The sequence below is a fragment of the Galleria mellonella genome, unplaced genomic scaffold, assembly GCF_026898425.1.
Source record: "Galleria mellonella isolate WM207_F2 unplaced genomic scaffold, CSIRO_AGI_GalMel_v1 utg38, whole genome shotgun sequence".
Classification (NCBI taxonomy): domain Eukaryota; kingdom Metazoa; phylum Arthropoda; class Insecta; order Lepidoptera; family Pyralidae; genus Galleria; species Galleria mellonella.
In genome coordinates, this window is record NW_026442090.1 from 2,689,475 (window position 1) to 2,717,272 (window position 27,798).

At 32.2% G+C, this 27,798-nt stretch overlaps 1 protein-coding gene across 2 annotated transcripts; it reads right to left on the reverse strand.

Moving 5' to 3' along the window:
- Nucleotides 1-27,798, reverse strand: LOC113522574 (MFS-type transporter SLC18B1-like). Of its 2 annotated transcripts, none has more exons than XM_026908307.3 (10): nucleotides 27,462-27,795; nucleotides 11,647-11,816; nucleotides 10,627-10,774; nucleotides 6,079-6,265; nucleotides 5,256-5,371; nucleotides 4,514-4,707; nucleotides 4,003-4,098; nucleotides 2,612-2,780; nucleotides 1,039-1,190; nucleotides 1-324 (listed from the first exon to the last, which is right to left on the reverse strand). In XM_026908307.3, exons 1-10 carry the CDS (start codon nucleotides 27,570-27,572, stop codon nucleotides 156-158), a joined length of 1,512 nt encoding a protein of 503 aa, XP_026764108.1. In that variant the 5' UTR covers nucleotides 27,573-27,795; the 3' UTR covers nucleotides 1-155. The 2 variants fall into 2 exon arrangements, with proteins under 2 accessions (XP_026764108.1, XP_031769891.1); XM_031914031.2 differs by lacking the exon at nucleotides 1-324 and adding an exon at nucleotides 550-727 and having other exon boundaries at nucleotides 27,462-27,798.

The window sequence follows — 27,798 nt, forward strand, 5'->3', positions numbered from 1 at the left end:
TAATGTTATAATACATTTAATTCTATATTTTAAATCTATATTTATAAAAATATATTTTATAGTAACTTTATACAGATAAACGATATTATTGTCTGCATATTATTACTTAGTTTATTAACAGATAATAAACTAAAATTAAAGACTATGTTCAATATTTATGTGCCATAGATTCCTCTGAATCTATTGTCGAGACTTCCGTACGTGGGCCTGTAGCGAGGAGTCCGCTGGCTCCAAGGACTGCGCCGGTTCTTGAAGCTGGAACACGCTATGAGGCTGTTCATGGCCGGAGGACGAGACTTCTCCACGCTGATACCATAGCCGCGACTGTAGCATATTTATTTATTTTAATTTTATTTATTATTTAATACTTTTGATCTGTGACTTAATCCACGTGAGAATTGTCATCGTGAGCACCACAGTGTGTTCTGTTATATATACAGAGTTGATGAAAAAAATTGTTTTATTTGGAAAATGCTATTTTTTCAACAATAGAAGTTTCCTTTAAAATGAAATTAGGTTATGACTTCGATTTCTGCATGCTAAAAAAGTTTAACATGATTACCTTTAGAGTGCGTCAACGTCGTTGATGGACACGGGACTTTCTTTATAAGATGAGAATTCTATACTACCATACTGGCTATATGGTTTGGTATAGGGATTTATTTTAAGTTTCTCTGTCTTGCACTGATGTATTGAGATTAATTCCGTTAGTGACGTCCTAGAATATCTAAGGAGGAAAAGGAGCGTTAACACTGTATTATCTTGGTCATGCTAAAACCAGAAAACCTTTGTACAAGATAAAGTTGCAAACAGATTGATGGCTCACATGACAGAAAGTGGTAACTGTCGCCTATAGACATGAACAGTACCATGAACATCACAGAATGTATTATATCAACCCATAGTAACCTTCATGCATTTTTGAGAACCCTTTGGTTATACTTCTAGTACCCAATAATTTCACTACCATGTCCTACCTCTGCTTTTAGTAAAATAAAACTATAAGTATTTATTCTTATAATAAAACTAAACTTTTACCTTTTAACCCTCGGTGGCGGCATATATTTCTCTCCAATAAGCACACTCTCGTCCAGTGTACCGTCGAGCTGCAGAAGATCACCGGCCGAAGCTGACACGTCTATCTTCGAAGAACGCTCACATGTCCACAGGAATGACAGTACGATTAGCATCTGGAAAGTACATTCAGTAAATTTATAAAATATAAATATATATTTATACACGAAGGTGGCAAACAAGCTTATAACCCCTCTGATGGTAAACGGTCACTGTAGTCTATGAATGCCTTTTTTATGCAACTTTGAATGGCAAACAAGCTGACGGCTCACCTGATGGAAAGTGGTAATCGTTGCCTATAGACATGAGCAGTACCATGGATATAACAAAGTATACTGTTTCGCCCATGATACCCCCCATGTGTTGCCATTCCTGAGGACTCAGGTATTATTCCTCTATACCCCGTAAATTCACGTCATATCTCATCCTTCAAACCGAAACACAGTCATGCAAACACACGGTAAAAACACGAATGGCTGCAACAATAGGGGTGTCTCGCGCGCATTGATGTCCTTGAAGAAACCTTAGGGAGATATTTTTAATAAAAAAGTCGTCTGCTTGAATACCTCTGTCTACTATAAAGCAGCTGTGCTTACATAACTAAATTTTGGATTGTATTAACTATAGTTTAGTTAAATTACAGGATACGGACACATAACAACATAGTTCTCAGGAATGGTAACGTATGAGGGTACATAAATGTACTCTATGAGGGTATATTCATGTCAATAAGCGATGGTAATTTTATTTTTATCAGGAGGGCCATCAGCTTATTTGCCAAATAAATTAAAAATGATGGTAGTAAAGAAGCAAATGGTCCAGTTTGTGAAAAAGGTACTCTACCTGGTTAACAAAAATAAGTCTGTGGCTATAAAAATACGTCATTTATTAGTCATTTTAGGGTTACGACGTCAAAATGACTAAAAAGTGTGTTAGGTAAATTTTTCAAATCGCAGACGTCACCGTACCGTCTGAGTAATCTATGTACGCCTGCATGGTTAGTATGTTACCAAACCTAAAGATACCTTAAACCCTATGTTTTTTGCACTACAAAGATGACAAACAAGTGTACATGTTTCATACTATAGTCTTTGTAACAATGAAACGTTTTAGAAATTGTGCTGTGCGCCATGTATGAGGATAAATTCAGAGTCGATAATGGAGCGTGGCGGTTCCCATCGCCACTGTCATATTACACAATTCTTCAGAATACAGTTTGTTGTTGTTGTATATATTATGTTACTATACTCCTTCTATTTTATTGTTTATAGTTTTATCTCATATTGATGCTTTAATTCACTTTGGGTTTGTTGGAAGAGAACTCTTGCACAGTTAAGCTCGCCTTTACACATTTGCTTTTCATTGCCATGTCTCTGTATGTATTGTTAGTGTGTACATGAAAGTATTAATAAAATAAATTGATAAATAAATACGGTTATATCATTTAACTATACATTAGTAGTACAAATCACAGATCTGTCATTATTTTTATCTATATAAAGTATAATATAATAAAAAATTATGATATAATATTTACCACTAGTAGATGCAAAAAAAATATGAAGATTGTTGAGTTTTGGAAGCCAATAGAGTCGAACAGCACTCCTGAGACGGTGGGTCCGATGAATGCGCCAAGAGCGAATGTGGAAGTCCACATAGCTGATACGAGGCCGTAGGTTTCGATAGAGTTCGGTAATCCTCTGGCACTGAAAATAGGATTTTTACAATAAATATATACTAATAAGATAAGAAATATTGTGTGAGGTAGTTTTGTATTGTATCATCAGTGCTGAATGCCATCAAGTATTAAAATCCGTTCGCAGTTTGTGAAAATCTACGTATTACGATAGTATGAGTACATAATATATGCACCGTTGAATATAGGCCTTTTCAATAAGGGGATTTAGTTAGTGATTTAATGATCGAAAGATGGGCAGCAGTGAGCAAAAGCAGTTATCAATCCACCTACCAGGCGTAGCATCACCATCATCATATCAGCCTTTAACTGTCTACTGCTGAACATAAGCCTCCCCTTTGGGGGGTTTGCCAATAGTTGCCATCCTTTAAATGGACAGCTGCGTCCATCTTAAAACATCTCTAAAGCCTAACTGTGATTGCCAATCCGCCTGTTAAGTATGGGGGTTACTAACTACTTTTGGTCACTGCTGCCCATCTTTTGATCATTAAATCACCTAGTCACCTCTTACGACAACCACGCGAAAGGAGTGTGCCTCATTCTATATCGGGACGTGTGGTCAGTAAAGTGTTTATCAATGGATTTGAGAATTTAAGATAAAAAATTATTTTACAAATAATCAATCAGCCTATTTGCCGTTTAAAAGTACGGTAAAAATATTGGATTAGATATTATTTATAATTATTAATTATTTATTAAGTATTATAAATTACATCACATATGTTCTTGATTATTACATGTAAATTTACGCATAGTTTGCTTGTAATTTTTATAAATAAAAAAAAAATTAAGATCGCGTTTCAGAATTCAACAAATTAGGAAAAAGTCTCATTATAATCCGATTAGGGCGTGTCGAAGTAAATTCCCAAATGCACACTGATTTGTGGTCAGAGTAATTCATGGAGTTGAACATGTTACTGTGCATTTTGAGTCATTTTACACTGAATTTTAACGGTCGTATGAAAACAAAGTTGCATTCCATCTGTGTAGGTAGTATTTAACTAAGAATTATAATATATATATGTGTAATATTTAACTTAGTTATATACTCTATTCTATATCTGTATCTATTATTTATCTAAAATGTGTGAGAGAGGGAGAGAAATAGAAAAAAGATATTGTTATTATATTATGTTACTATAATTAATTTGTTATATTATAACTTATTTATATAAATATTTTTTAGAAAAAAATCATGTTGTGGTAATTACTTACTTACTTAAAATACTTACATGGCAGTACTGAGCGCGTCCGAGAAAGACGCCACCAGCTGGCAACCCATACCGAACCCGTGTAGTACCAAGCCGACTACTATCACCCATGTTACACTGCAATACAAAATAAAAGAACTTGTTCAATTCCTGTCAAGCCATCAACGTCGAGGGGCGGGGGTTCTCAGGGTTTTTTTTGACGGGTGAAAATGGTATGGTAACCCCGTCTGCGCTAACGGGATACGCTGGCGGAGCACCAGTGAAGGGTGATAGATGAGAATGAAAACAGGCTAGTTAGCCCATCATGATTAATTCATCAGGTATTAACCATGATAGTTTCCAGGGAGAACCGCGGGGAGGTCGACCTGGTTGGGTATATTGCTAGCAATGGGATTCTCAGTCTCCATTACTTACATTATTGTCAGGGTTGTCAGCACATGGGCACTGAGATGACTTTTGTACATTTTCCTTTTATATGCTGTTAATATTATCATTAAGTTTATAAAATTTTTGAAAAGAAAAAGCTACTAACGTTGGTAAGTGGAGGAAAGGCGCCGGTCCAATAAGTAGGAACCCCGCCGACACGAACAAGCATCCGACGACGGTAACGTGCTTCTGCTTCACGTACGGCCGGTCGCACAGCCAGCCCCACGCCGGCGCGGACGCGGCGTACACACCGCCATTAATCACGAACATCAGGCCCAGCACAACAGGGGAGAATTGGAACTGAAGTAATTAGAAAAAAAAACTATATTATTTTAAAACTTTATTATAATAAATTATTTCATTTAGCATCAGATTAAAGAAAATCTTTTAATTTAGAAAATACTAGTCAAAATTGGAAAATAAATCGAATGACAACAACTGTATCTTATAAGATTGTTTTCAACAATCAGGTTGCTTTGTTGCAGTCATATCAATTGTCTGTATTCGCGATATTATTATTGTTAATCAAAATACATGTACTATACACGCAAATAAAGAATGTTCTCTCTCTCTTTTCCTCTTGTTCTCACAAAAAATACATTTGAATTGACGGCCATATGCCATATGAACAGTAGACCAGAATATAGCAAAATTGTTGTGGCTTAACAGTTTGTTATTAATTATTAATTGTTAGGTGATATACGTAAGAAATATGAAAGAGACGTTATATAACAATGGCGATAATGAGATAGTATCGCTCAAGGAAGATGTATTTATAGTCGCTATTTACTTCCTATGCATGCTAAAGCCCCCGAGCACCTATGTAGTCGGCGCCCCTTTAACTTTACCTGACGTAAATGTGGTTCTAGCGTCGCCTGCAGGAAACTGATGCTCAAACTTGTGCTCATGATGCTTATTGCTGCTAACAACACGCCAGGGATCCGCAGTAGGGCCAGCATCGTCGCTGTAAGCGTAATAATGTACTATTGACTACCGAATATAATAAAAGAGTATTTTTCATAGACTACTATGGCTAGTTATTTTTTGATGGAGCATCAAATGTCGAATTCTTAGTCAAATTATGCCCCTAACGATGGTGAATATATATTCTTTAAAAACATAGCGCCGTTTTTCATTATTGCAATTAATATCTAACATTTTAATTAAAAGTAATCATTAAGTTATTTAAGAGTCGACACGGCCCTCATACTAATGAGATTGGAAAATGGATCTATGTAACCACTAACAATTAATATTCATAGCATTGTAAGATTATAAATAATATACCTCTATTCAATATATCGGTAGCTATTATTAACAGGCTAATTATTTTATATTCTATAAATCAGTTGCATAGATTTGATACATATTTTTTGTTCGAAGTTTTTTATCTATTTTTGACGGCTAATATTGCTTTTTTACTTAGTACGTAACTTACTTAGTCTTAAATACTTTTGGTACTAAGTTTAGGTAAAAAAAAAAATATTTCTATTTAATTTTAGAGATTTTCGAGATCAGATGGATCATGTACACTATTTTTATATGTAATAATTATTGTCAGGGTAGGTTTATATGAAAGTAAAAATAAAGTAATTTAGACTTGACAGTGTGCATCAAGTTAGTTAGTAGGTTTGATGAAGGTATTGTGAAATAACATCGACAAATACTCACGGCCAGTGGGTTTTACATCTTCATCGTCATGGGTCTTCGGCAGCACAACGCAGCTCATTACGGCGGCACAGAATAAAGCTGAACCGAGCACAGCAAATGGTAACGTGTAACCACCCAAACTGTACAGCGTCCCACCTAGCATAGGACCTACTATAAGGCCGAGGCCGAAGAATGTTTCTAATGAGGCCTGGAAACAATATTTAGTTGATATTATAAATAAGAATCACCGAATAAAGAAAAAAAAAATTGTAGGCATTATATACTTATTTCCTTAGCCTTAACTCAATAGATGTAGATTGTCTCTGTCCACTGATCTAAGCTCTAGGTTTTATATCATCTTCCCCGACATGCGGCCTATTCTAAGGTAACATTTCTCTAAAGTTATATTTTAATTTAATAATTTCACGAAATAACTGTTTTATGGACAATAACAAACTACATTTATAATAAATTTGACTTAAATCTATTAGATGATTATTTCATATTAGTTTCTTTTAAATAGAAATTTTGCTATGATATCAAATAAAAATTTTAATTTTAGTTTTTAAATTTAGAGCAATGACGCCCCAGAATCGATTCAATTGTTTTTAATACGAAGACACAGGACAGTACTTTTGTGATTAGCTTTATTTATTGAAATAGTATTTATTAGTTTATATAAATAAATAGATACGTTTTTATGACATGTAAAGTTGTTGAATAACAGATGTTCATTTATTATTAATTTTAAGTGATTTGCAAAAGTTTTTGATTCGCCTTTATTTTTTTTGTACAAATATATATATACATAAAACATACAGTATTTTACATATAAAAAATGTAGAGGCATAACACAATAGTTATCATGGGCGTCGAAGTGTATTTCGTGATATCCATGATGTTGTTTATGTCTGGACTGACTAGACAGTCTAATAAGTGACTGTTAATTGAATTGAATACTTTACTTGGCATCAGGTGGTTGGTAAACTTGTTTACCTTGGCCATTCAAAGTTGCATAAAAAATATTATTTTAATAGATTTATAATTTCGAAATGATTTGAAAATTTCGATTATGGTAGTGTTTCGTCAGTAACGCCTGTAATAATAAGTTTAGCAATATCGGAGTCTATTACTTTAGCGCAGTACTTTCTGTGAATATCTTAGTTCTTTTATTTATTTTAATTTATTACACAGTTTTCCAATATGTTCACCAAGTTGTTTGTATTTTTTATGTACATGCACGCGAGACGGCAAATAAAAAAAATATATTGTAATTACTATACGTAAAGTGTAAAGGAAAGGATGTAGGTTACTTTTATCCTGGTCTGTCAATATAACCTAGTAGAAGCAAGTTAAAAATAAATTCAAAATAATGTGTTTTACACCATACATATACATATACATTTTCAATATTAGTATATCTATGTTATTCGTGGTAACTTCATTGAAATATTGGTCTTTTTACAAAAAGTACCTAATACTCAATAAAATAGATGTTTCTGTGATGAATAAATAATTATGGTATCTTTTATGTAAACATGTTTGGTTAGTGTAACTGTAGTTATAATAAAAGAATAATAAAAAATATATTTTTATTAAGCAACATAAAATGGTAAATAAGTTTACATTTCGTTTCATGAAAGAGAAGAGGATGAACGTGCTATTCGTGTCTATAGGCGATACTTAATAATGGTAGTCATTACGGTATATATAGTGTCTTCAAACCCTATAATTTTTCTGCTATACTTCACACTTCAAACAAACATACATTTTTTTTATGGGTGAAAATAGAATGGTAACCCCGCCTGCGCTAACGGGATACGCTGGCGGAGCACCGTTGAACGGTGATAGATGAGAATGAAAACAGGCCAGTTAGCCCATCATAATGAATTCATCAGGAATTAACTATGATAGTTTCCAGGGAGAACCTTGAGGAGGTCGACCTGGTTGGGTATATTGCTAGCAATGGGATTCTTAGTCTCCATTGCTAACAATCCCTTTCCCCTCAGCTGGTTGGGGTTAGAAATGTGATATAGACAGAGATCGGAGTGCGTAAGTGTGTTGGTATACAGAGAATTTTTGTGTGAAATCTCTAGTATGGGGTCAAATGGGGTCAATTATACCTTTGTTTCATCATCATCATATCAGCCTTTAATTGTTCACTGCTGAACATAAGCATCCCCCTTGGGGGGTTCACCAGTAGTTGCTACGCTTGACAGGCGGATTGGCAATCGCAGCTAGGCTTTGGAGATTTTTTAGATTTTCCATCCCTCGCCTTCCCTTAGTCGTTTCTTAAGACACCCACGGGAAAGAAAGGCGTGGCTTATTTTATGCTGAAAGCACACTGTAATATCTTTATTTACTTTTCCATTTATTTGTATTGAAGTAGAGTATATATACAAATGTTATATAAGTATATGCCTATTTGTTCTATGAGAGATTGCTGATGGTGAATTGTGGGAGTGTCTATTTGAGTATCAGTACAATATCTTTTTAGTATATTTATACATATTTTATGTCGTTATACTCCTATCGATAAGGCTTCATGTGTGGCATTAATAAACGGTACGTAATCTATTCTATTAATGAAATAAACTTGAAAAAAAATTTACTACTTGTTTAAAATGACCTCTATGTTAACTTAGGTCAATAATATAAAAGTAATTATAGGTAGACGTTACAGACTTTTGTTTGATAAGAATTAGTCTTGAATCGAATTTATGAATGAATGGTATATAGTGAACTTACGTTCTATTTGTATGAAATCTGGGGTAACAACGCTATAGAATACTTTATATTGTATTATATTTATAATTGAGAGCGTTATCATCGAAATCCTAACACATCAATAGTCCATTTCTAATTTCCCATTCCACTACAAATTTGGCGAATATAGGTATTACTATAGTTAAAAAAATCATAAAAATATAATAAGGACCTATCAAAGTAAGTGCCTACAGTCTGGTAGTATATTATTTTTTTATAACTTGATATTGTAAAAGTAACTTTACTCCTAATACATTATATATATGTGTGACATGACCGTTGAATTAATGAGTATAAGTTCTGGGTTATAATACTCGGTACAACATTACAACTAGTTGAAGATTTTCCAAAGTGAATATTAATGCTTTTACAATATAATGTTATTGTACATTAAGTAGGGAGGACGCTCAAGACAAGTTTTGTACATGACATCCTTCCTGTCGTGTGTCGCGACTCCGGATTCTCGACCTGTTTGGCCTCGCTTGTCGATAACTTCGCCTCGAAAATGATAATAATAAGAGTGTATTAAACGAAATAAGTACCGCACATTTATATTCGATTCTTTACAATGTCACATCTTTATTTTAATTATTAATTTATACTCCACTTATTTATGTAAATGTGGTTATAACTTTGAATTCATAATAACCGCGCGTCCTAACAGTAGAGAGTGTACAAATTCTGATATAAGAAATGACTAGCTTTATGCCCGCTACTTCATAAGAGATATGTACATATATATTAAATAAGACCTTAAAGAGCACAATTAAATGAGATACATAAAACTCGGTATAGTAGATTTAGCCTCATGCCAGAATAAATACACAGATAGCTAGACAGATAAAATTTCTAAAAATTATTGCTTCGGTATTTATATATAATATATTTATTATAGTTTATAATATAATATATATATATATATATATATATATATATATATATATATATATATATATATATATATATATATATATATATATATATATATATATTTAAATATTTTCCACATCATTGTCTAAATAAAATTTTATTATTTTAGTAAGATAAGATAACGCATCTATAGGAGATGGAATTGTCAGTATTTGCTGTTTTTAGATGTTTTTAAATTAACAAAAATTATACGTTATATTTAAATACAAAAAAATAAAATAAAAAATAAGTATACACAGCTAGGGCCCGAAATCTGTTCGTCTTTATTTACTTGTAGTTGTCATTATGACAGTTTATCGAATAATACAAATTATAACAGATAATTTACAGTTACTTTGTAATGCTTAAATACTTTCTGTTGTAGGTTAAAGAAACGATAATAACCAGCCTACACTAGTCTACGCAAAAGAAGTAATACGTCTCAATTTCAAATATATCACATCTATTTAACGTTTTACTCAGTAACATTTACATCTCACTTCTGTCACTTTATATCCATTTCTTGTATCCTACTAGTAGAGGCCTACCTAGACCCAAGTTTAAGGTAAGGCAAAAGAACATTCTGGTAAGGCAAAAGTCATAACTAAATAATTTCGAAAAAGCCACTCTATGTAATTTTCTTGGGGCCTTTTATTTTAAGGTAGGGCATTACCCCGCAATTCCCCCCCCCCCCCAACCCTAGCTACGGCCATGCACTAGCATGAACCAAAACGCAGTCGTGGTTTTTATGCGACTTACCTTCATAAACAAGAATTATTATATATTTTTTGTGAATAATGAAGTGATGCGTTATCAGAAGTGTATGTTATGTATGTATTTGTAAATTAAATTGTTAAATATTAATTTGAGCTTTTAAAGAGATGTAGTACTTACAAACATGCTGGCGGTATTATTTGGAAACTCCTTAGCGATGATGGCGAAGGATGCTGTCAAAAAAGCAGCGTTGCCCATGGCCTCAACGATACGTATTATGAAGCTGAAGGTTATGAACGGTATGTGACCCTCAATTTTATCTAGAAGCCTGTAAATTTATACAACATGAAAACAGGAAAACAGAATTCAGCAAGAAAAAGAAGTTGTACATAAACTGACTAAGGTATAGATTAGGAAGTTAAAGTTCACGGCTTAAAACATTTTTTTTGTACGGCGCCGATAAACAAATTGAATGCATTGATAACAATCCAATGACGAATTTTATTTATTGCATTTAAATGCCGAAAAGAGCCATTATACAAATGTTCTCTGCTTGGGTACCTCTGTTCCACTTGGTTGGCATGTTGGGTTTCAATTTGGAAAACGAAAGATATGTGTCTTCTGTCATGTCTATCATAGAACTTATGTCCGTAGTGAAGTACATATCAACATATCAGCTATTAACTGAACTTCTACTAAACATGCCTATATGGAAGGTTTTACCAGTAGTTGCCACTTGGGGGGAAAGGGATTGTTGGCAATGGAGTTTGATAGCCTCATTGCTAGCAATTTGCCCTATTAGGTGCCTCCACGTGGTTCCACCTGAAAACCATTGTGAACAATTCTTGTAGAATTCGTCACGATGGGCTAACTGACCTGCTTCATCTTCACCTATCATCCTTCACTGGTGGCCCGCCGGTGTATACCGATAGCGCGGGTGGGGTTACCATTCCATTATCACCCATTAAAAAAAAAGTAGTATCCACGCTTTACAGGCGGGTTAGTAACCGCAGTGAGGCTTTGGTGATGTTAAAAGAGAGACATTGCTGTTCATCCCTCTACCATTAAGTTACCTTAGTCGCCTCTTACGACACTCATAGAAATGCAAGGGGTGGCCCATTCTGTGTCAAGATCACACGATATATATGTACATGTGCATATGTTACTTGAAAATACATGAAGTCTTAAACCAATACGTACCCAAAGAGTATGGCACAGGTTCCAGTAGTGAGTATGCCTCCATTGAAGAGCACTTTGGGCCCAAATTTGTTCAGGTGAGCCCCATAAATGGGACTGACTATAAATACAACTAATTCGAATATACCAAACACCAAACCATATTCTGTTGCCGTACAACCCTTCTTCTCCGCCTGGAAAAAATATTAACGAAATTAGAGTACGAAAAAAAAAATGGTTTAACCTAACAAATAAAAAAAAATTGTTTCTTTTGCATTATTGGTGAAAAAACAAGAATATTTTTGGTCAAAAATATCTATATATAAAGGGGTACTTATTATTACATACTGCGTACAATATAGCTTTGCCTGTGTAGATTTGACCTAGAATATGGTCAATTTGTGTAATAATTTCCAAATATTTAAATGCTTACTTCTGTACAAACAAATCTCAATTAAAGAAATACTAGCTTAATTCAGCGGTTTTGCGTGCGTGAAATTGATGTAGAAATCATTATGTACAGTATATATTTTGTACCTTTGTGTCAATTTAGGACAAGATCCATTTATGTAACAAATTTTATTCAAATCTGTTAAACCATTCAAGTGCGATTGAGTTACAAATATCTAAATATCGAAACATCTTTATAAACTTTCGCATTTATAATATTATAGTAGGTATAGGATTACATCAATTAACGATTATATTGTGACGTCATTTATATAGGATTCTATATATAGATACTAAGATACCACGAGAAGTTGAACATACTAGAACGGAACGTGGCACTCGTAATAGGGTTATCGTTTATACGAGAGTTTAGCGCCGGGTGACTTGGTGGCGACCTCGCCACCTATCACAGGCCTCCAGTTCGATTCCGTACTAGTTACGAACAAATCGGTAACTTTCTAGAAATTCGCATTCGTTTAATTGGGATTCGTAATAAATAGATTATAAATATTAATCGGGTTATAATTTTGTTTTCTTTTGTTCAAAATATCATTTCACTTATTTTTTGTTTTTAATAGATGATAATGAAATCCGCCTCCGCTAATGGTATACATTGGCGGGGCACCAGTGAGGGATGATAGGTGAGGATGAAAAGACAGGTCAGTTAGCCCATCACGATGATAACACCTGGAATTCAGCAAGTTGGTTTCCAGGGGGACCACGTGGGGGTCGATCTGACAGGGTATTTTACTAGCAATGGGACTAGTAGTTCGCATTACTAACAATCCCTTCCTCCTCTTGCACATATGTTGTTAACAGAACATGTTATTAACATAAGTTTAAAGGCAATAAATATTCTTGAAGAATATTTATTGTTCAAACTTCTGTTATTGTTAATTTAAAGTGAGTGAAAATAATAGAATTATAGCAAGTAAAATTATATTCAAATAAAATATAGTAGTTACTCTCTCAAAAATAATATTTTTTTGTACTTCAAGCATTTGACACTATACCATCGATAAGATTATATAGTGTTATTTTTTATTTAAGCGATATTAAAGATTTCCAGCATGTACGATCTTGGAATATTATAATTAATTAACATTACCATAAATTAATAGTATAATCATCATCATCATCATCATATCAGCCGATAACTTGTGACGGTTCACCTATAGTACAATAGGTTTAATACCATAAGTACATAGAAAAGAAACAGGGGTTCCTGTGGGTGGCCGCTGCGAGGGCTGAGCTATTTGATATAAACAAACTTTAAAGTCAAGGTTCACAATAGTATACAGAGAAGACGTTACCATATATGAAATATTGACACAGAAGGGAAACTCCTTTGATGTGTTTCCAAAGTGTAGTAGATGTCACAAGAAAATTAAATAAATTAAACAAAAATATATTATATTTTATATATAACCAAATTATAGTTTACCTTTTATCATCAGGTGTAAAAAGGATGCATACAACACAGTTTAATAAGGTTTATGAGAGCCTTTAAAGTTTTATAAATTCGATAATAAAATTAATAGAAAATACCAAAATACGTTAACATATAATTAAATGAAATTTGAAGAAAAGTTCAGTTCGAATAATAGGCTAAATCTGATTATTGAAATATCTACCCTTCGGTGACATAATCTATGACGTTATTAGAGAAAGAATAGAAAGAAATAAAAAAAAAAAGGAGAGACGGCAGATCGGCGGGCGCGCGGGAGTCGGTTTTTAGGAATTGCGCAATAAGAAAAAAGAGAAAAAAAGAAAAAAAAATGGCGCAGGAGTCGTGTTTTAAGGAACTGCGCCATAAAATAGAAAAATAACTGGGATATAGATCGAGGAGGGACTGGATCGATGAAGGGGTTTGAGATCTTAGTGTATCACTATCGATTAAGTGTGTGAAATTAATCAATAGAAGACTGGAGAATCCGGTGAGCTTGTTCCATTTATTACTACGTAGTTAGATTTTTGACTGTGATCACAGGCAAAGTCTATACTTAATATTTTTCCCAACAACTATTAAAATACGTATTTAGACGAGTCCATATACCTTTAAGTAATGCGTATATCGTTAAATGCAATCACATTTGAACAAAGTTTACATCAATATAATTTACGTACTTACGTTATTCTACTCATATACAAAATCCAATTATATGGTCGTTTGATAGAACTTCATCAATTTGATTCAATGTTCTAATTGTCCAGTTTTGCAAAATACTTATTGAATCAACTATTGAACTATTACAATACTAACTAGTTTCATATCTAGTTATTATAAAGTATTTATTTATTGAGGATAATAGACTAAAGTGACTATGGTCTGGTCTCATTGCTGGGGAAACAGCCATTGATGAGAGAGAGGGGTTATTGAGTGGCGACCCTGTAAATGCAAGTGCGGTGTGGGCTGCCTCCATTGTTTGGAGTGACTGTTTTATGTGTATTGTGGGGCCGTTCCTTGTGTCAGTCGGTGGAAATTGCCTGTGTTCAGACGTGGGTTGGTGATGGTTGAGACGATGATGATGATGAAATATTTGTATTTATTACACTATTACAGTGTTGGTTTGGAATATCTGTTCATACTTAACGCTTCATGGTGAAGTGTTTTTATACCATTACTCGGTCGACCAGATTAATGATTCTTAGTCTATATTTGATTATCCATGACTACATGTGGGGATTTGTTTTACACCAGATGTACAAAGAGACAGCTTAACTGTTGTAAGTGATTTTATGTGGATGTAATACTTTTAATACATTATTAATTGTGTTACTAGATAAATTCATGTGACTGTGGGGTGTTTATGGTAAACAAGCCTGTATTGTTTAAATAGATATTTTGTCTTGATTTATTATAAACTTTAATATTGATTTTGTTGTAGTAAACAAGCTGATAATAACAATTCTGTGTGTATTACTGGTTTCTAATAATGTTTAATTATGTTGATATTATAGGTGTGGATTTAATTCCTAATGGTAATAAAATTATCAAATGATTCTCTGTCAATAATTACTCTTAACTAGGTATGAGGTACAGTATAAAATTAATACTAAATGACAAGTGTGAGCTATTTATTATATTATTTTACTCATATTTAGGAAGAAAGTTGTCATGGCGAAAAGGTTTGTATGTGTGTTGTTTGTTCATGCTATATTGACTAGACAAGTTCAGACAGGGTTAATATTAGTGAATCTTTATTGGATTTATATTTAATATACATATTTTGAATATTTATGGGAATAGAATGGAGATATACAAGTAGTAAAATGTAATATTAGTATTTTATAAATTTCATTATCGAGTTAGTTGTATATGTTGGGCTGTATCCAAGGAGATATGAACCTATTAATATCAAGTTAGGACAATTACTTTAAATATTAATAAAGCAAACACTAACACTGATTATTCACTTCTTTAATAAATTTACATTAGAGGTTAGGAATCAAATAGATAGCATATTGGGAAATCTTCACCACACTTGTATTTGAGGAATGTTCTTGATAATTAGTACTGTATGTATATATTATTGCAAGTACAATTGCAATAAGAATGTTAAACTTCTAATCTTCTGTTCATTCTTGAATTTGAAAGTAAGCTTGGCTACTGATATGAATATAAAACTGCAGCATTACTGGATACTATTAATTATTACTGGTGTAAACCTTGATTATTTATATCACTGATAATTTAGTTGTAAATTACGGTTGATATATGATGATTTTATATTTAATTATATTAAACAAATACAAATGAACAAACTTGCTAGTATTTGTTACGTTGACAGATGTGATAGATAATGAAAATTCAATTCAATACATCAATACGTCATTCAATACGTCATTAATGTGACAGATGTCAAACAAAAGGAGATTATACACGTTATGATTCTATATCTAAGTCTATAGAAAATTTATATAATTTTCTGTTATTTTATAATAACTGTAGGGGAAATATTGGAATTATTTATATGAGAAATTTCACTTAAATGATATGATAATTATTTAAAGACCTAATTTCTTAGGGATTTAATCATGATGATTTAAACACTAAAACACTTGTTTATCTGAGAAATCCTCTTAGTAAATAGGTTTACTAAGACACTAAAAGGAAGTAGATATAGTATAACTATAGTACAGCTACAATAATTGTATGGGACTTACTGTCCTTTCTATACAAATATATATTTAATCTATATCTTTCACATTATAATTATGCAATATATTGCCTCTACTACTACAACATACACAAATAGGACTTATTGTCCTTCCTATATACCTATATATAATAATTGACCTAGCACTTTAATGTGTAATTTATCAGTACTTATGACAACAACCAATTAGGACTTATAGTCCTCTCTATAAAGCTACATAATTATTTAATCTGATTATTTCACAATGTGATTAATCAAACCTCTACAAATATTACAAAAGATCTCTATTACTCTCAACACAATAATAGCTTGTTGGACTTAGTGTCCTCAAACTTATAGAAAACCCAACTGGTTATTTCACGAGACGTTGTTAACTTGTGATTAATCAGTGTCTTTTAAAGGACTTATAGTTCCTTTAGATATATCTCTCTGAATAAATAATTGGTTAATTCACAATGTGGTTAATCAACAATAATATTATATATAATTGACTGGACTTATAGTTCATTCAATAGCACTCATTACTTTTAGTAGCTCTCGACCTATGGGTTGGACTACTCGTTCTTAGGCTCTGGCCTAATCAACAGATGTAACTTGAACCTTGAGTATTCTTGGTATTAAGTAAATAATATTAAATTGACAATGCTATGTTATGATATAGCAATTATCAACATTATATGGCTTGGCCAATTCCAGGGTGTGGAAGGTATCCCCTATCACACAAACCTTCATCTCTATCGGACTGTCTTCACAGGTGATCTCTAATGTCACATTATAGGGCCGAAGGGTTATGTCCCATCAAAGTAGGTTCTGGTGTCTGGGTGATCTCGCTTCTTGGTCTGATCTCTTGTGGAGCCGAAGGGAAACCCCCATTGAGTAAGCTCGTAACAGGGTGACGCTGGGAAACAGTTTCGTACTGTTAGTGGGTGATCTCTATGTCGCCATATAGGACTGAAAGGGTCATCGCCCATGAGTAAGCTCTCGTGTCGGAGTGATCCTGGGATTTCAGTTCCGATCCGTTTGCCTCTGGCAAACACTAATTTATACTGGAAGCATCGTGGGGCTGGTGGAGCCACTGTAATGTTGAAGTAAATGTACTTATGTTTGGTTTGGAACTGAGAATACTCATTCCCTTATTACCATCAGAGTGCATTAATAAATAGTAATACCCTTCCCTACCTTTTTGGAGGAAGAGTTATAGATAGTTGGAAAGTCTTCCACTGGTCCGGGCGTGTGAGGGGCCCGACCGCTCCCCCATTTTTTTTTTTATTATTACAGTTATTCTGTAATTTACTATTAAATTATATATTATATTCTAACTTCCTAGTTACATGAATTATGAGTATAATTCATTAATTATTCTTAATCCTTAAATATTTATCAATCATCTTCATTATTTAACTCCTATCATATACCAATTAAAGAACCTTTTGGTTATTACACACACAACGGGTCCTACATTACTAGACGATCACACATTTATTTATCTGGCCAGATGATCAAGTGTTCTACTATAAGATCTGTTCAATATTAAGTGTTTATTGTAAGGGTTTATATGATTCATAGGGTGTTTGGGGTGTATAAGGCAATATAGGTATGGGGTTATATTGAGGGTGATAAGCCATTCTTTAGAGTAGGTTTCATTGGATTTTCATAGATTTCATTAGGTTAAGCCTTCGTAGGCTTTTCTTAGGCTTTGTAGGTTTTCCATGTGTAGGTTAGTTTAGAGGGTAGCTATTATTTAGGGGTACACACACAAAGGGGGGGGGGGACCATCACAATTGGTGCCGTGACCAGGATATAATTGGTTCATGGCTATTTACATATCAGATCAATAAGAACACTTGGTCACAATTGGAGCTTGTGACTTCAGGGATTGGTTATTAAAATATGAAGGAGTATAAAGTTAAACAGTAATATCTGCTAATAGTATAACTCAAAACCAACTTTGATGTTTATGACTAAATAATTATACCGTCATAGATCTAGGATTTGGACCTAATTTCGTGATTTCTATGTCTATAGGTAAATAGCCTATTTTACTGTTATCTCATGTTCTTAGGATTTAATTTATCAAATTCATTCAGTGGTTACCTATTGGAGTCAATTATACAACAAATTTACATGATTTGGTTTATATTTTATTTTACTCTATATCAATTGAGTAAATAATATTAAGTATTACACTAATAGGTACATAACAATAGTAGTGAGGATAGCTTACTAGGTTATATTCAGTTCACATTGATCTAATTTTATGCTATAAGACACATTTATTATTCTTTTGCTTCATTAATTCTCAATACTTACTGAACTATTAATTTAACATTATATAAATTTTATAAACAATAATTATGCTATAATGACTTATACATAAAATTTATTAAATTCTTTTTATTGTGAAAGAAATTATTTAAGATGAATTAATGACATTATTTATTTCTGAGGAAATTATTGACTTTTATTTCATAAACTTTTATGATGCAGTGACATTGATTATATATATATATATATAAAAATAAAAAAAAAAAATATTAAATAATTATGATTTGATTTTGATCATCCTAAGATGTTTAAATAGCTTATATAATGTTTTATAGGGGGTTTCAAATTGAAAGTTAGACATTTCATAAAATATCATTAAGGTTAGTTAGGGCCTTTAGTTACTTTATTTGATTACCTAAATTTGAAAATTTAATTAGATGTTTTCATGTTGTTAAATTTAATTCCAACAATTTATTAGGATGCTATTATAATATTTTATTTATGGTTCTATACATAATTTCTTTATTCCACTTTACAATTATATTTCAGATTTTATTTGATTATTCGCTTATTTTGACTTAGACACTTATTATAAAAAAAAAAAAAAAAAAAAAAACTTTATACTTATATCAGAGGGAGATTTTGTAGGTTATTTATACATATACACTCTTTACATGCCTAAGCATTTTACATACTTAGATGTTGCGCACACTTAGTTTATTTTGCTCTTTGTAATTGCACATAACACAAGACATTTGTATCTTTTAAATGATAATTTATTGTACAAATTAAATTAATTGATGTATCTAATATAGTTGGTTGTATTTATGTTGGGTTTGCTGTTGTGATCTTTTGGAGGAGGCGATGGGGGGTGTCTATCTACCTATCTAATGGGGTTACATAATATTTTATTATAAAACTTATTGATCATGTTATTTCTGAGAGTATTAAGAAATAGTCATTGGTAATTTAAGTATATTAAAGGAATTTCTTATAATAAGAGTTTTAAACTATGGGGGCCGTTTGTATTATTTTATGCAACATATTTATAGGAGTCTTAAAATTGGGGGGCCGTGCAAAATTTGTCAGACAGGGGGGCCGGTGGTGATAAATTATTTTTATATAAGCTTGCAATTGAATATATGTACTTGGGATTTTATTTAATCATTTATTTACACTTAGACAATTATTTTAGGATTCTTCTTTTTGCATTTATTACATTTTAATGCTTAGATTTTTCCACTTCATTTCGCTTTAGGTTTTCTATTTAGGCTTGTGACGGTTCGCCTATAGGGAAATAGATTCAAGAGAGGAGGGGGAGCGCAACAGAATATTTGTAATTATCAATCCGGTAAACTCCTTGATAATTAGGGGGCCGGATGTGACGGTTCACCTATAGTACAATAGGTTTAATACCATAAGTACATAGAAAAGAAACAGGGGTTCCTGTGGGTGGCCGCTGCGAGGGCTGAGCTATTTGATATAAACAAACTTTAAAGTCAAGGTTCACAATAGTATACAGAGAAGACGTTACCATATATGAAATATTGACACAGAAGGGAAACTCCTTTGATGTGTTTCCAAAGTGTAGTAGATGTCACAAGAAAATTAAATAAATTAAACAAAAATATATTATATTTTATATATAACCAAATTATAGTTTACCTTTTATCATCAGGTGTAAAAAGGATGCATACAACACAGTTTAATAAGGTTTATGAGAGCCTTTAAAGTTTTATAAATTCGATAATAAAATTAATAGAAAATACCAAAATACGTTAACATATAATTAAATGAAATTTGAAGAAAAGTTCAGTTCGAATAATAGGCTAAATCTGATTATTGAAATATCTACCCTTCGGTGACATAATCTATGACGTTATTAGAGAAAGAATAGAAAGAAATAAAAAAAAAAGGAGGGACGGCGGATCGGCGGGCGCGCGGGAGTCGGTTTTTAGGAATTGCGCAATAAAAAAAAAAAAAAAAAAAAAAAGAAAAAAAAAATGGCGCAGGAGTCGTGTTTTAAGGAACTGCGCCATAAAATAGAAAAATAACTGGGATATAGATCGAGGAGGGACTGGATCGATGAAGGGGTTTGAGATCTTAGTGTATCACTATCGATTAAGTGTGTGAAATTAATCAATAGAAGACTGGAGAATCCGGTGAGCTTGTTCCATTTATTACTACGTAGTTAGATTTTTGACTGTGATCACAGGCAAAGTCTATACTTAATATTTTTCCCAACAACTATTAAAATACGTATTTAGACGAGTCCATATACCTTTAAGTAATGCGTATATCGTTAAATGCAATCACATTTGAACAAAGTTTACATCAATATAATTTACGTACTTACGTTATTCTACTCATATACAAAATCCAATTATATGGTCGTTTGATAGAACTTCATCAATTTGATTCAATGTTCTAATTGTCCAGTTTTGCAAAATACTTATTGAATCAACTATTGAACTATTACAATACTAACTAGTTTCATATCTAGTTATTATAAAGTATTTATTTATTGAGGATAATAGACTAAAGTGACTATGGTCTGGTCTCATTGCTGGGGAAACAGCCATTGATGAGAGAGAGGTTATTGAGTGGCGACCCTGTAAATGCAAGTGCGGTGTGGGCTGCCTCCATTGTTTGGAGTGACTGTTTTATGTGTATTGTGGGGCCGTTCCTTGTGTCAGTCGGTGGAAATTGCCTGTGTTCAGACGTGGGTTGGTGATGGTTGAGACGATGATGATGATGAAATATTTGTATTTATTACACTATTACAGTGTTGGTTTGGAATATCTGTTCATACTTAACGCTTCATGGTGAAGTGTTTTTATACCATTACTCGGTCGACCAGATTAATGATTCTTAGTCTATATTTGATTATCCATGACTACATGTGGGGATTTGTTTTACACCAGATGTACAAAGAGACAGCTTAACTGTTGTAAGTGATTTTATGTGGATGTAATACTTTTAATACATTATTAATTGTGTTACTAGATAAATTCATGTGACTGTGGGGTGTTTATGGTAAACAAGCCTGTATTGTTTAAATAGATATTTTGTCTTGATTTATTATAAACTTTAATATTGATTTTGTTGTAGTAAACAAGCTGATAATAACAATTCTGTGTGTATTACTGGTTTCTAATAATGTTTAATTATGTTGATATTATAGGTGTGGATTTAATTCCTAATGGTAATAAAATTATCAAATGATTCTCTGTCAATAATTACTCTTAACTAGGTATGAGGTACAGTATAAAATTAATACTAAATGACAAGTGTGAGCTATTTATTATATTATTTTACTCATATTTAGGAAGAAAGTTGTCATGGCGAAAAGGTTTGTATGTGTGTTGTTTGTTCATGCTATATTGACTAGACAAGTTCAGACAGGGTTAATATTAGTGAATCTTTATTGGATTTATATTTAATATACATATTTTGAATATTTATGGGAATAGAATGGAGATATACAAGTAGTAAAATGTAATATTAGTATTTTATAAATTTCATTATCGAGTTAGTTGTATATGTTGGGCTGTATCCAAGGAGATATGAACCTATTAATATCAAGTTAGGACAATTACTTTAAATATTAATAAAGCAAACACTAACACTGATTATTCACTTCTTTAATAAATTTACATTAGAGGTTAGGAATCAAATAGATAGCATATTGGGAAATCTTCACCACACTTGTATTTGAGGAATGTTCTTGATAATTAGTACTGTATGTATATATTATTGCAAGTACAATTGCAATAAGAATGTTAAACTTCTAATCTTCTGTTCATTCTTGAATTTGAAAGTAAGCTTGGCTACTGATATGAATATAAAACTGCAGCATTACTGGATACTATTAATTATTACTGGTGTAAACCTTGATTATTTATATCACTGATAATTTAGTTGTAAATTACGGTTGATATATGATGATTTTATATTTAATTATATTAAACAAATACAAATGAACAAACTTGCTAGTATTTGTTACGTTGACAGATGTGATAGATAATGAAAATTCAATTCAATACATCAATACGTCATTCAATACGTCATTAATGTGACAGATGTCAAACAAAAGGAGATTATACACGTTATGATTCTATATCTAAGTCTATAGAAAATTTATATAATTTTCTGTTATTTTATAATAACTGTAGGGGAAATATTGGAATTATTTATATGAGAAATTTCACTTAAATGATATGATAATTATTTAAAGACCTAATTTCTTAGGGATTTAATCATGATGATTTAAACACTAAAACACTTGTTTATCTGAGAAATCCTCTTAGTAAATAGGTTTACTAAGACACTAAAAGGAAGTAGATATAGTATAACTATAGTACAGCTACAATAATTGTATGGGACTTACTGTCCTTTCTATACAAATATATATTTAATCTATATCTTTCACATTATAATTATGCAATATATTGCCTCTACTACTACAACATACACAAATAGGACTTATTGTCCTTCCTATATACCTATATATAATAATTGACCTAGCACTTTAATGTGTAATTTATCAGTACTTATGACAACAACCAATTAGGACTTATAGTCCTCTCTATAAAGCTACATAATTATTTAATCTGATTATTTCACAATGTGATTAATCAAACCTCTACAAATATTACAAAAGATCTCTATTACTCTCAACACAATAATAGCTTGTTGGACTTAGTGTCCTCAAACTTATAGAAAACCCAACTGGTTATTTCACGAGACGTTGTTAACTTGTGATTAATCAGTGTCTTTTAAAGGACTTATAGTTCCTTTAGATATATCTCTCTGAATAAATAATTGGTTAATTCACAATGTGGTTAATCAACAATAATATTATATATAATTGACTGGACTTATAGTTCATTCAATAGCACTCATTACTTTTAGTAGCTCTCGACCTATGGGTTGGACTACTCGTTCTTAGGCTCTGGCCTAATCAACAGATGTAACTTGAACCTTGAGTATTCTTGGTATTAAGTAAATAATATTAAATTGACAATGCTATGTTATGATATAGCAATTATCAACATTATATGGCTTGGCCAATTCCAGGGTGTGGAAGGTATCCCCTATCACACAAACCTTCATCTCTATCGGACTGTCTTCACAGGTGATCTCTAATGTCACATTATAGGGCCGAAGGGTTATGTCCCATCAAAGTAGGTTCTGGTGTCTGGGTGATCTCGCTTCTTGGTCTGATCTCTTGTGGAGCCGAAGGGAAACCCCCATTGAGTAAGCTCGTAACAGGGTGACGCTGGGAAACAGTTTCGTACTGTTAGTGGGTGATCTCTATGTCGCCATATAGGACTGAAAGGGTCATCGCCCATGAGTAAGCTCTCGTGTCGGAGTGATCCTGGGATTTCAGTTCAGATCCGTTTGCCTCTGGCAAACACTAATTTATACTGGAAGCATCGTGGGGCTGGTGGAGCCACTGTAATGTTGAAGTAAATGTACTTATGTTTGGTTTGGAACTGAGAATACTCATTCCCTTATTACCATCAGAGTGCATTAATAAATAGTAATACCCTTCCCTACCTTTTTGGAGGAAGAGTTATAGATAGTTGGAAAGTCTTCCACTGGTCCGGGCGTGTGAGGGGCCCGACCGCTCCCCCATTTTTTTTATTATTACAGTTATTCTGTAATTTACTATTAAATTATATATTATATTCTAACTTCCTAGTTACATGAATTATGAGTATAATTCATTAATTATTCTTAATCCTTAAATATTTATCAATCATCTTCATTATTTAACTCCTATCATATACCAATTAAAGAACCTTTTGGTTATTACACACACAACGGGTCCTACATTACTAGACGATCACACATTTATTTATCTGGCCAGATGATCAAGTGTTCTACTATAAGATCTGTTCAATATTAAGTGTTTATTGTAAGGGTTTATATGATTCATAGGGTGTTTGGGGTGTATAAGGCAATATAGGTATGGGGTTATATTGAGGGTGATAAGCCATTCTTTAGAGTAGGTTTCATTGGATTTTCATAGATTTCATTAGGTTAAGCCTTCGTAGGCTTTTCTTAGGCTTTGTAGGTTTTCCATGTGTAGGTTAGTTTAGAGGGTAGTTAGATTATTTAGGGTGCACATACAAAGGGGGGACCATCACAAACTGTCCACTGATGAATGTAAATAGTATATTATTTATTTAACTCTTTATTGCACTAAATACATAAAAATAAACAACATAAAAATTCAACTGAAATACAGTACATATGAAGCATGAAGTACAGATTAAAATATACATATAAAGGTACAAAAGGCGGTCTTATCCCTAGGGCAATCTCTTACAGACAACCTTTGGTTAAACGAAAACATATAGAAGTGGGTAGGTGACGCAACAGTGAATTAATAATTTTTACGTATAATGCTCAAAAACATCAAATACATATTGTATATTATAACAAATAATATATTCTACATATACATACACATATAAATATATACATAGCACACACTACGAGATATGACGAATCTACTAAAATGAAATAAAGAAATAAAATAAATAAAGAAAAGAGTAATGACAGTGAAAGAAAATAGGATATTGACTTGTCCTTTAAACGAAGCTAAGAACTGGGCGTTCCATATAAAGGGTGGTAGCGAGTTCCATAGGCGCACAGTCTGAATGGAGATTTGGTGTAATAGACGGAGATATGTGAATATAAATAACATTAACATTAAATAGTCATAGATGTCAATAAATGACGCATCACTTGCAATGTTTTTATTTGCATTATAATAGTTTGTTATTTACATAATAATTATGACTCCTCTTCAAGAAAGTCTGCTTGTTATCTGTACATAAATATTAAATCATTGCCACCCTTTTAAAAGATCTAACTATTAATGAAATCGGACATTTCCCTTTAAGAAACGTGGATCAAAATACGACAAAAAATTTTGACACGGTGCACCCAATTCTCTCATTTTTTTTTTCGTTTTTCAATCCAGGTTCCCATATTAAAAATATTCAGTTTATTAACAGAATACTCTTTTCTTTCTCTCTCAAACTTGAATTAAGTATAGTGCACAGGAAAGATTTTAATATAAGTGTAATTAACAAAAACTTTTAGTTCCCAAGATCCTGTATCTTGGGGACTAAAAGTCTGGCCTAGTTTGGGAACTGATAGTAATGTAGACTTTTTCTCTAGGAATATAAATTGTAAAAATTGTAAATTGTACTTTATGCAACTGTATCTCACTTGAATTATCTATTTAATATTGTATATTTTTATGTTTGTAGTGCAATAAAGAATTATTATTATTATTAAATCCAAATGAAGAGCAGTAGGAATGACCTGATTATGAGCTGATGTAGAAAATCTATTTTCTAAACTGTTTCGAACGCGTATTAAACCTGATATTTGATTTAAGAGATCAGAGACAATGCAGACAATCTTTACTAATATTAGAAATGTGAAAGTGAGTTTGTTTATTCAACCGACTTCAAAAAGAAGAAGGTTCTCAATTCAGCCGTATTTTTTTTGTAACCTCATAACTCCGTCAGTTCTAAATCGATTCGGAAAATGTCTTTTTTATCTGAAAGCATATACTGACTGATTGGTGCTATAGAAATTTTATCACAGTCGGTTTGTTCTAGAACAAAATCACTGATTTTGTTATAATTAAAGCCGTTTTTTATTTGTGGGACACAATCTTTCATAATAATAATAAAAGGTAATCAATACATTTGTAAAGTACTCGTAAGATAAGAAGGTTTGTAAAAATATTTGTATGTTTGTTATTCATTTACACTTAAATGTCTGAATGGATGTAAATGAAATTTCTAGAACACAGAAACTAGTTTTGTTACAATTGAAGTCGGTTTTTTTATGGACACAATCTTGTTCAATCTAATTTGTGACTTTATAACGCCTTAATGCTTTAAATAATTAGTATGAAATTTGCTATAAATGATCGGATCTAGAAGGACGTAGGTTACTTTTTATCCTGGCCAGCATCCTGTAATAAAAACCATAATCGACTAATTTAATGATTTTTAACATGTGACAATGTGACGACGTCACATATAATTCAATGTTAGGCGTAAATCTCTAACAAATTTCGTCCTAAGCAGTAGGGTATACAGACAGACTGTATTAAATATGGGCTTATTACTAATTATATACTATATCTATAAATAACATTAATATATTTTGTAAAGCGTAAATAGATAAAAAGCATATTTTTTATGTAAGGCACTTAAAACTGCCGCTGTCTTTGGAAGAACATTTTGCACGCTATTGTCAGCAAAACATGTTAGATTTATAAAATCTATCAATGAATAACCAGTATGTCTTTTTACCTACTGTGCACATATGTATACAAATATATTTAGCTTTATCTTTACAATAATATAATTAAAAATTGTGTCCTACTAAAAATAAAACTAATTTCAAATGTGACAAAACTAATTATTTTGATCTAAAAACTAAAGTAAGGAACTGGTTTTAATAAAATTTCTATTGGACAAATCTAAAAGTTTATCAACCTTTTAGATAACAAAAAAAGTTTCAAATTGGTTCACAACTGACAGAATCATGAGGTAACAAAAATAAAAAAATAAAAATTGCAACCGAATTGAGAACCTCGATCTTTTTGATGTCATTTGGAAAATTATTACTAGATTGCGTCATTTAAAAATTACCTCTCAGATTTTGACTAAACGGTATGGTTACTAAAAATCTATTACCATACCGGACATATATATTTTTTTATATGACTACTAATTAATACTATTTGTCAGCGGAGGAATCTATCATCATCATCATCGGGTCTTCTTGCCCGCCTTTTGTAGTGTAGGCGGGTGAGGTAGGGGTCTCGGGTTAAACCCCTTTACCCCGGCTGCATCTCCGGAGGCAACTACCTCCGGGTCGCTGGGTTCTTGAGCCGGCATAATGATGCGGCATGAAACTTACCTCTAAAGGATAAAACGGTGCCTGCAACGCTACACAGATGGCATTGCAGAAGTCTGCTATCGATATAACGATTATAGTAAGCCACTGTCTTCGTGTAAAGTCAAAAACCATTTTTCTTTAATATAAATAACACTGTACGAATTATAATATGACTTTAATTCCAATAGATCTACAGTCTATTTTCTCGATTTTATTATCTATATTTTATTATCATGTTGTTTATTTTTCTAAGATCTTTAACCCACGCATTATTTTGACAATAAATAATTTAAGTATATTAAGTCTAACTTAGTATGCCGCGGGAGAGACACTGACCATACGACCGCATTCTGGATAC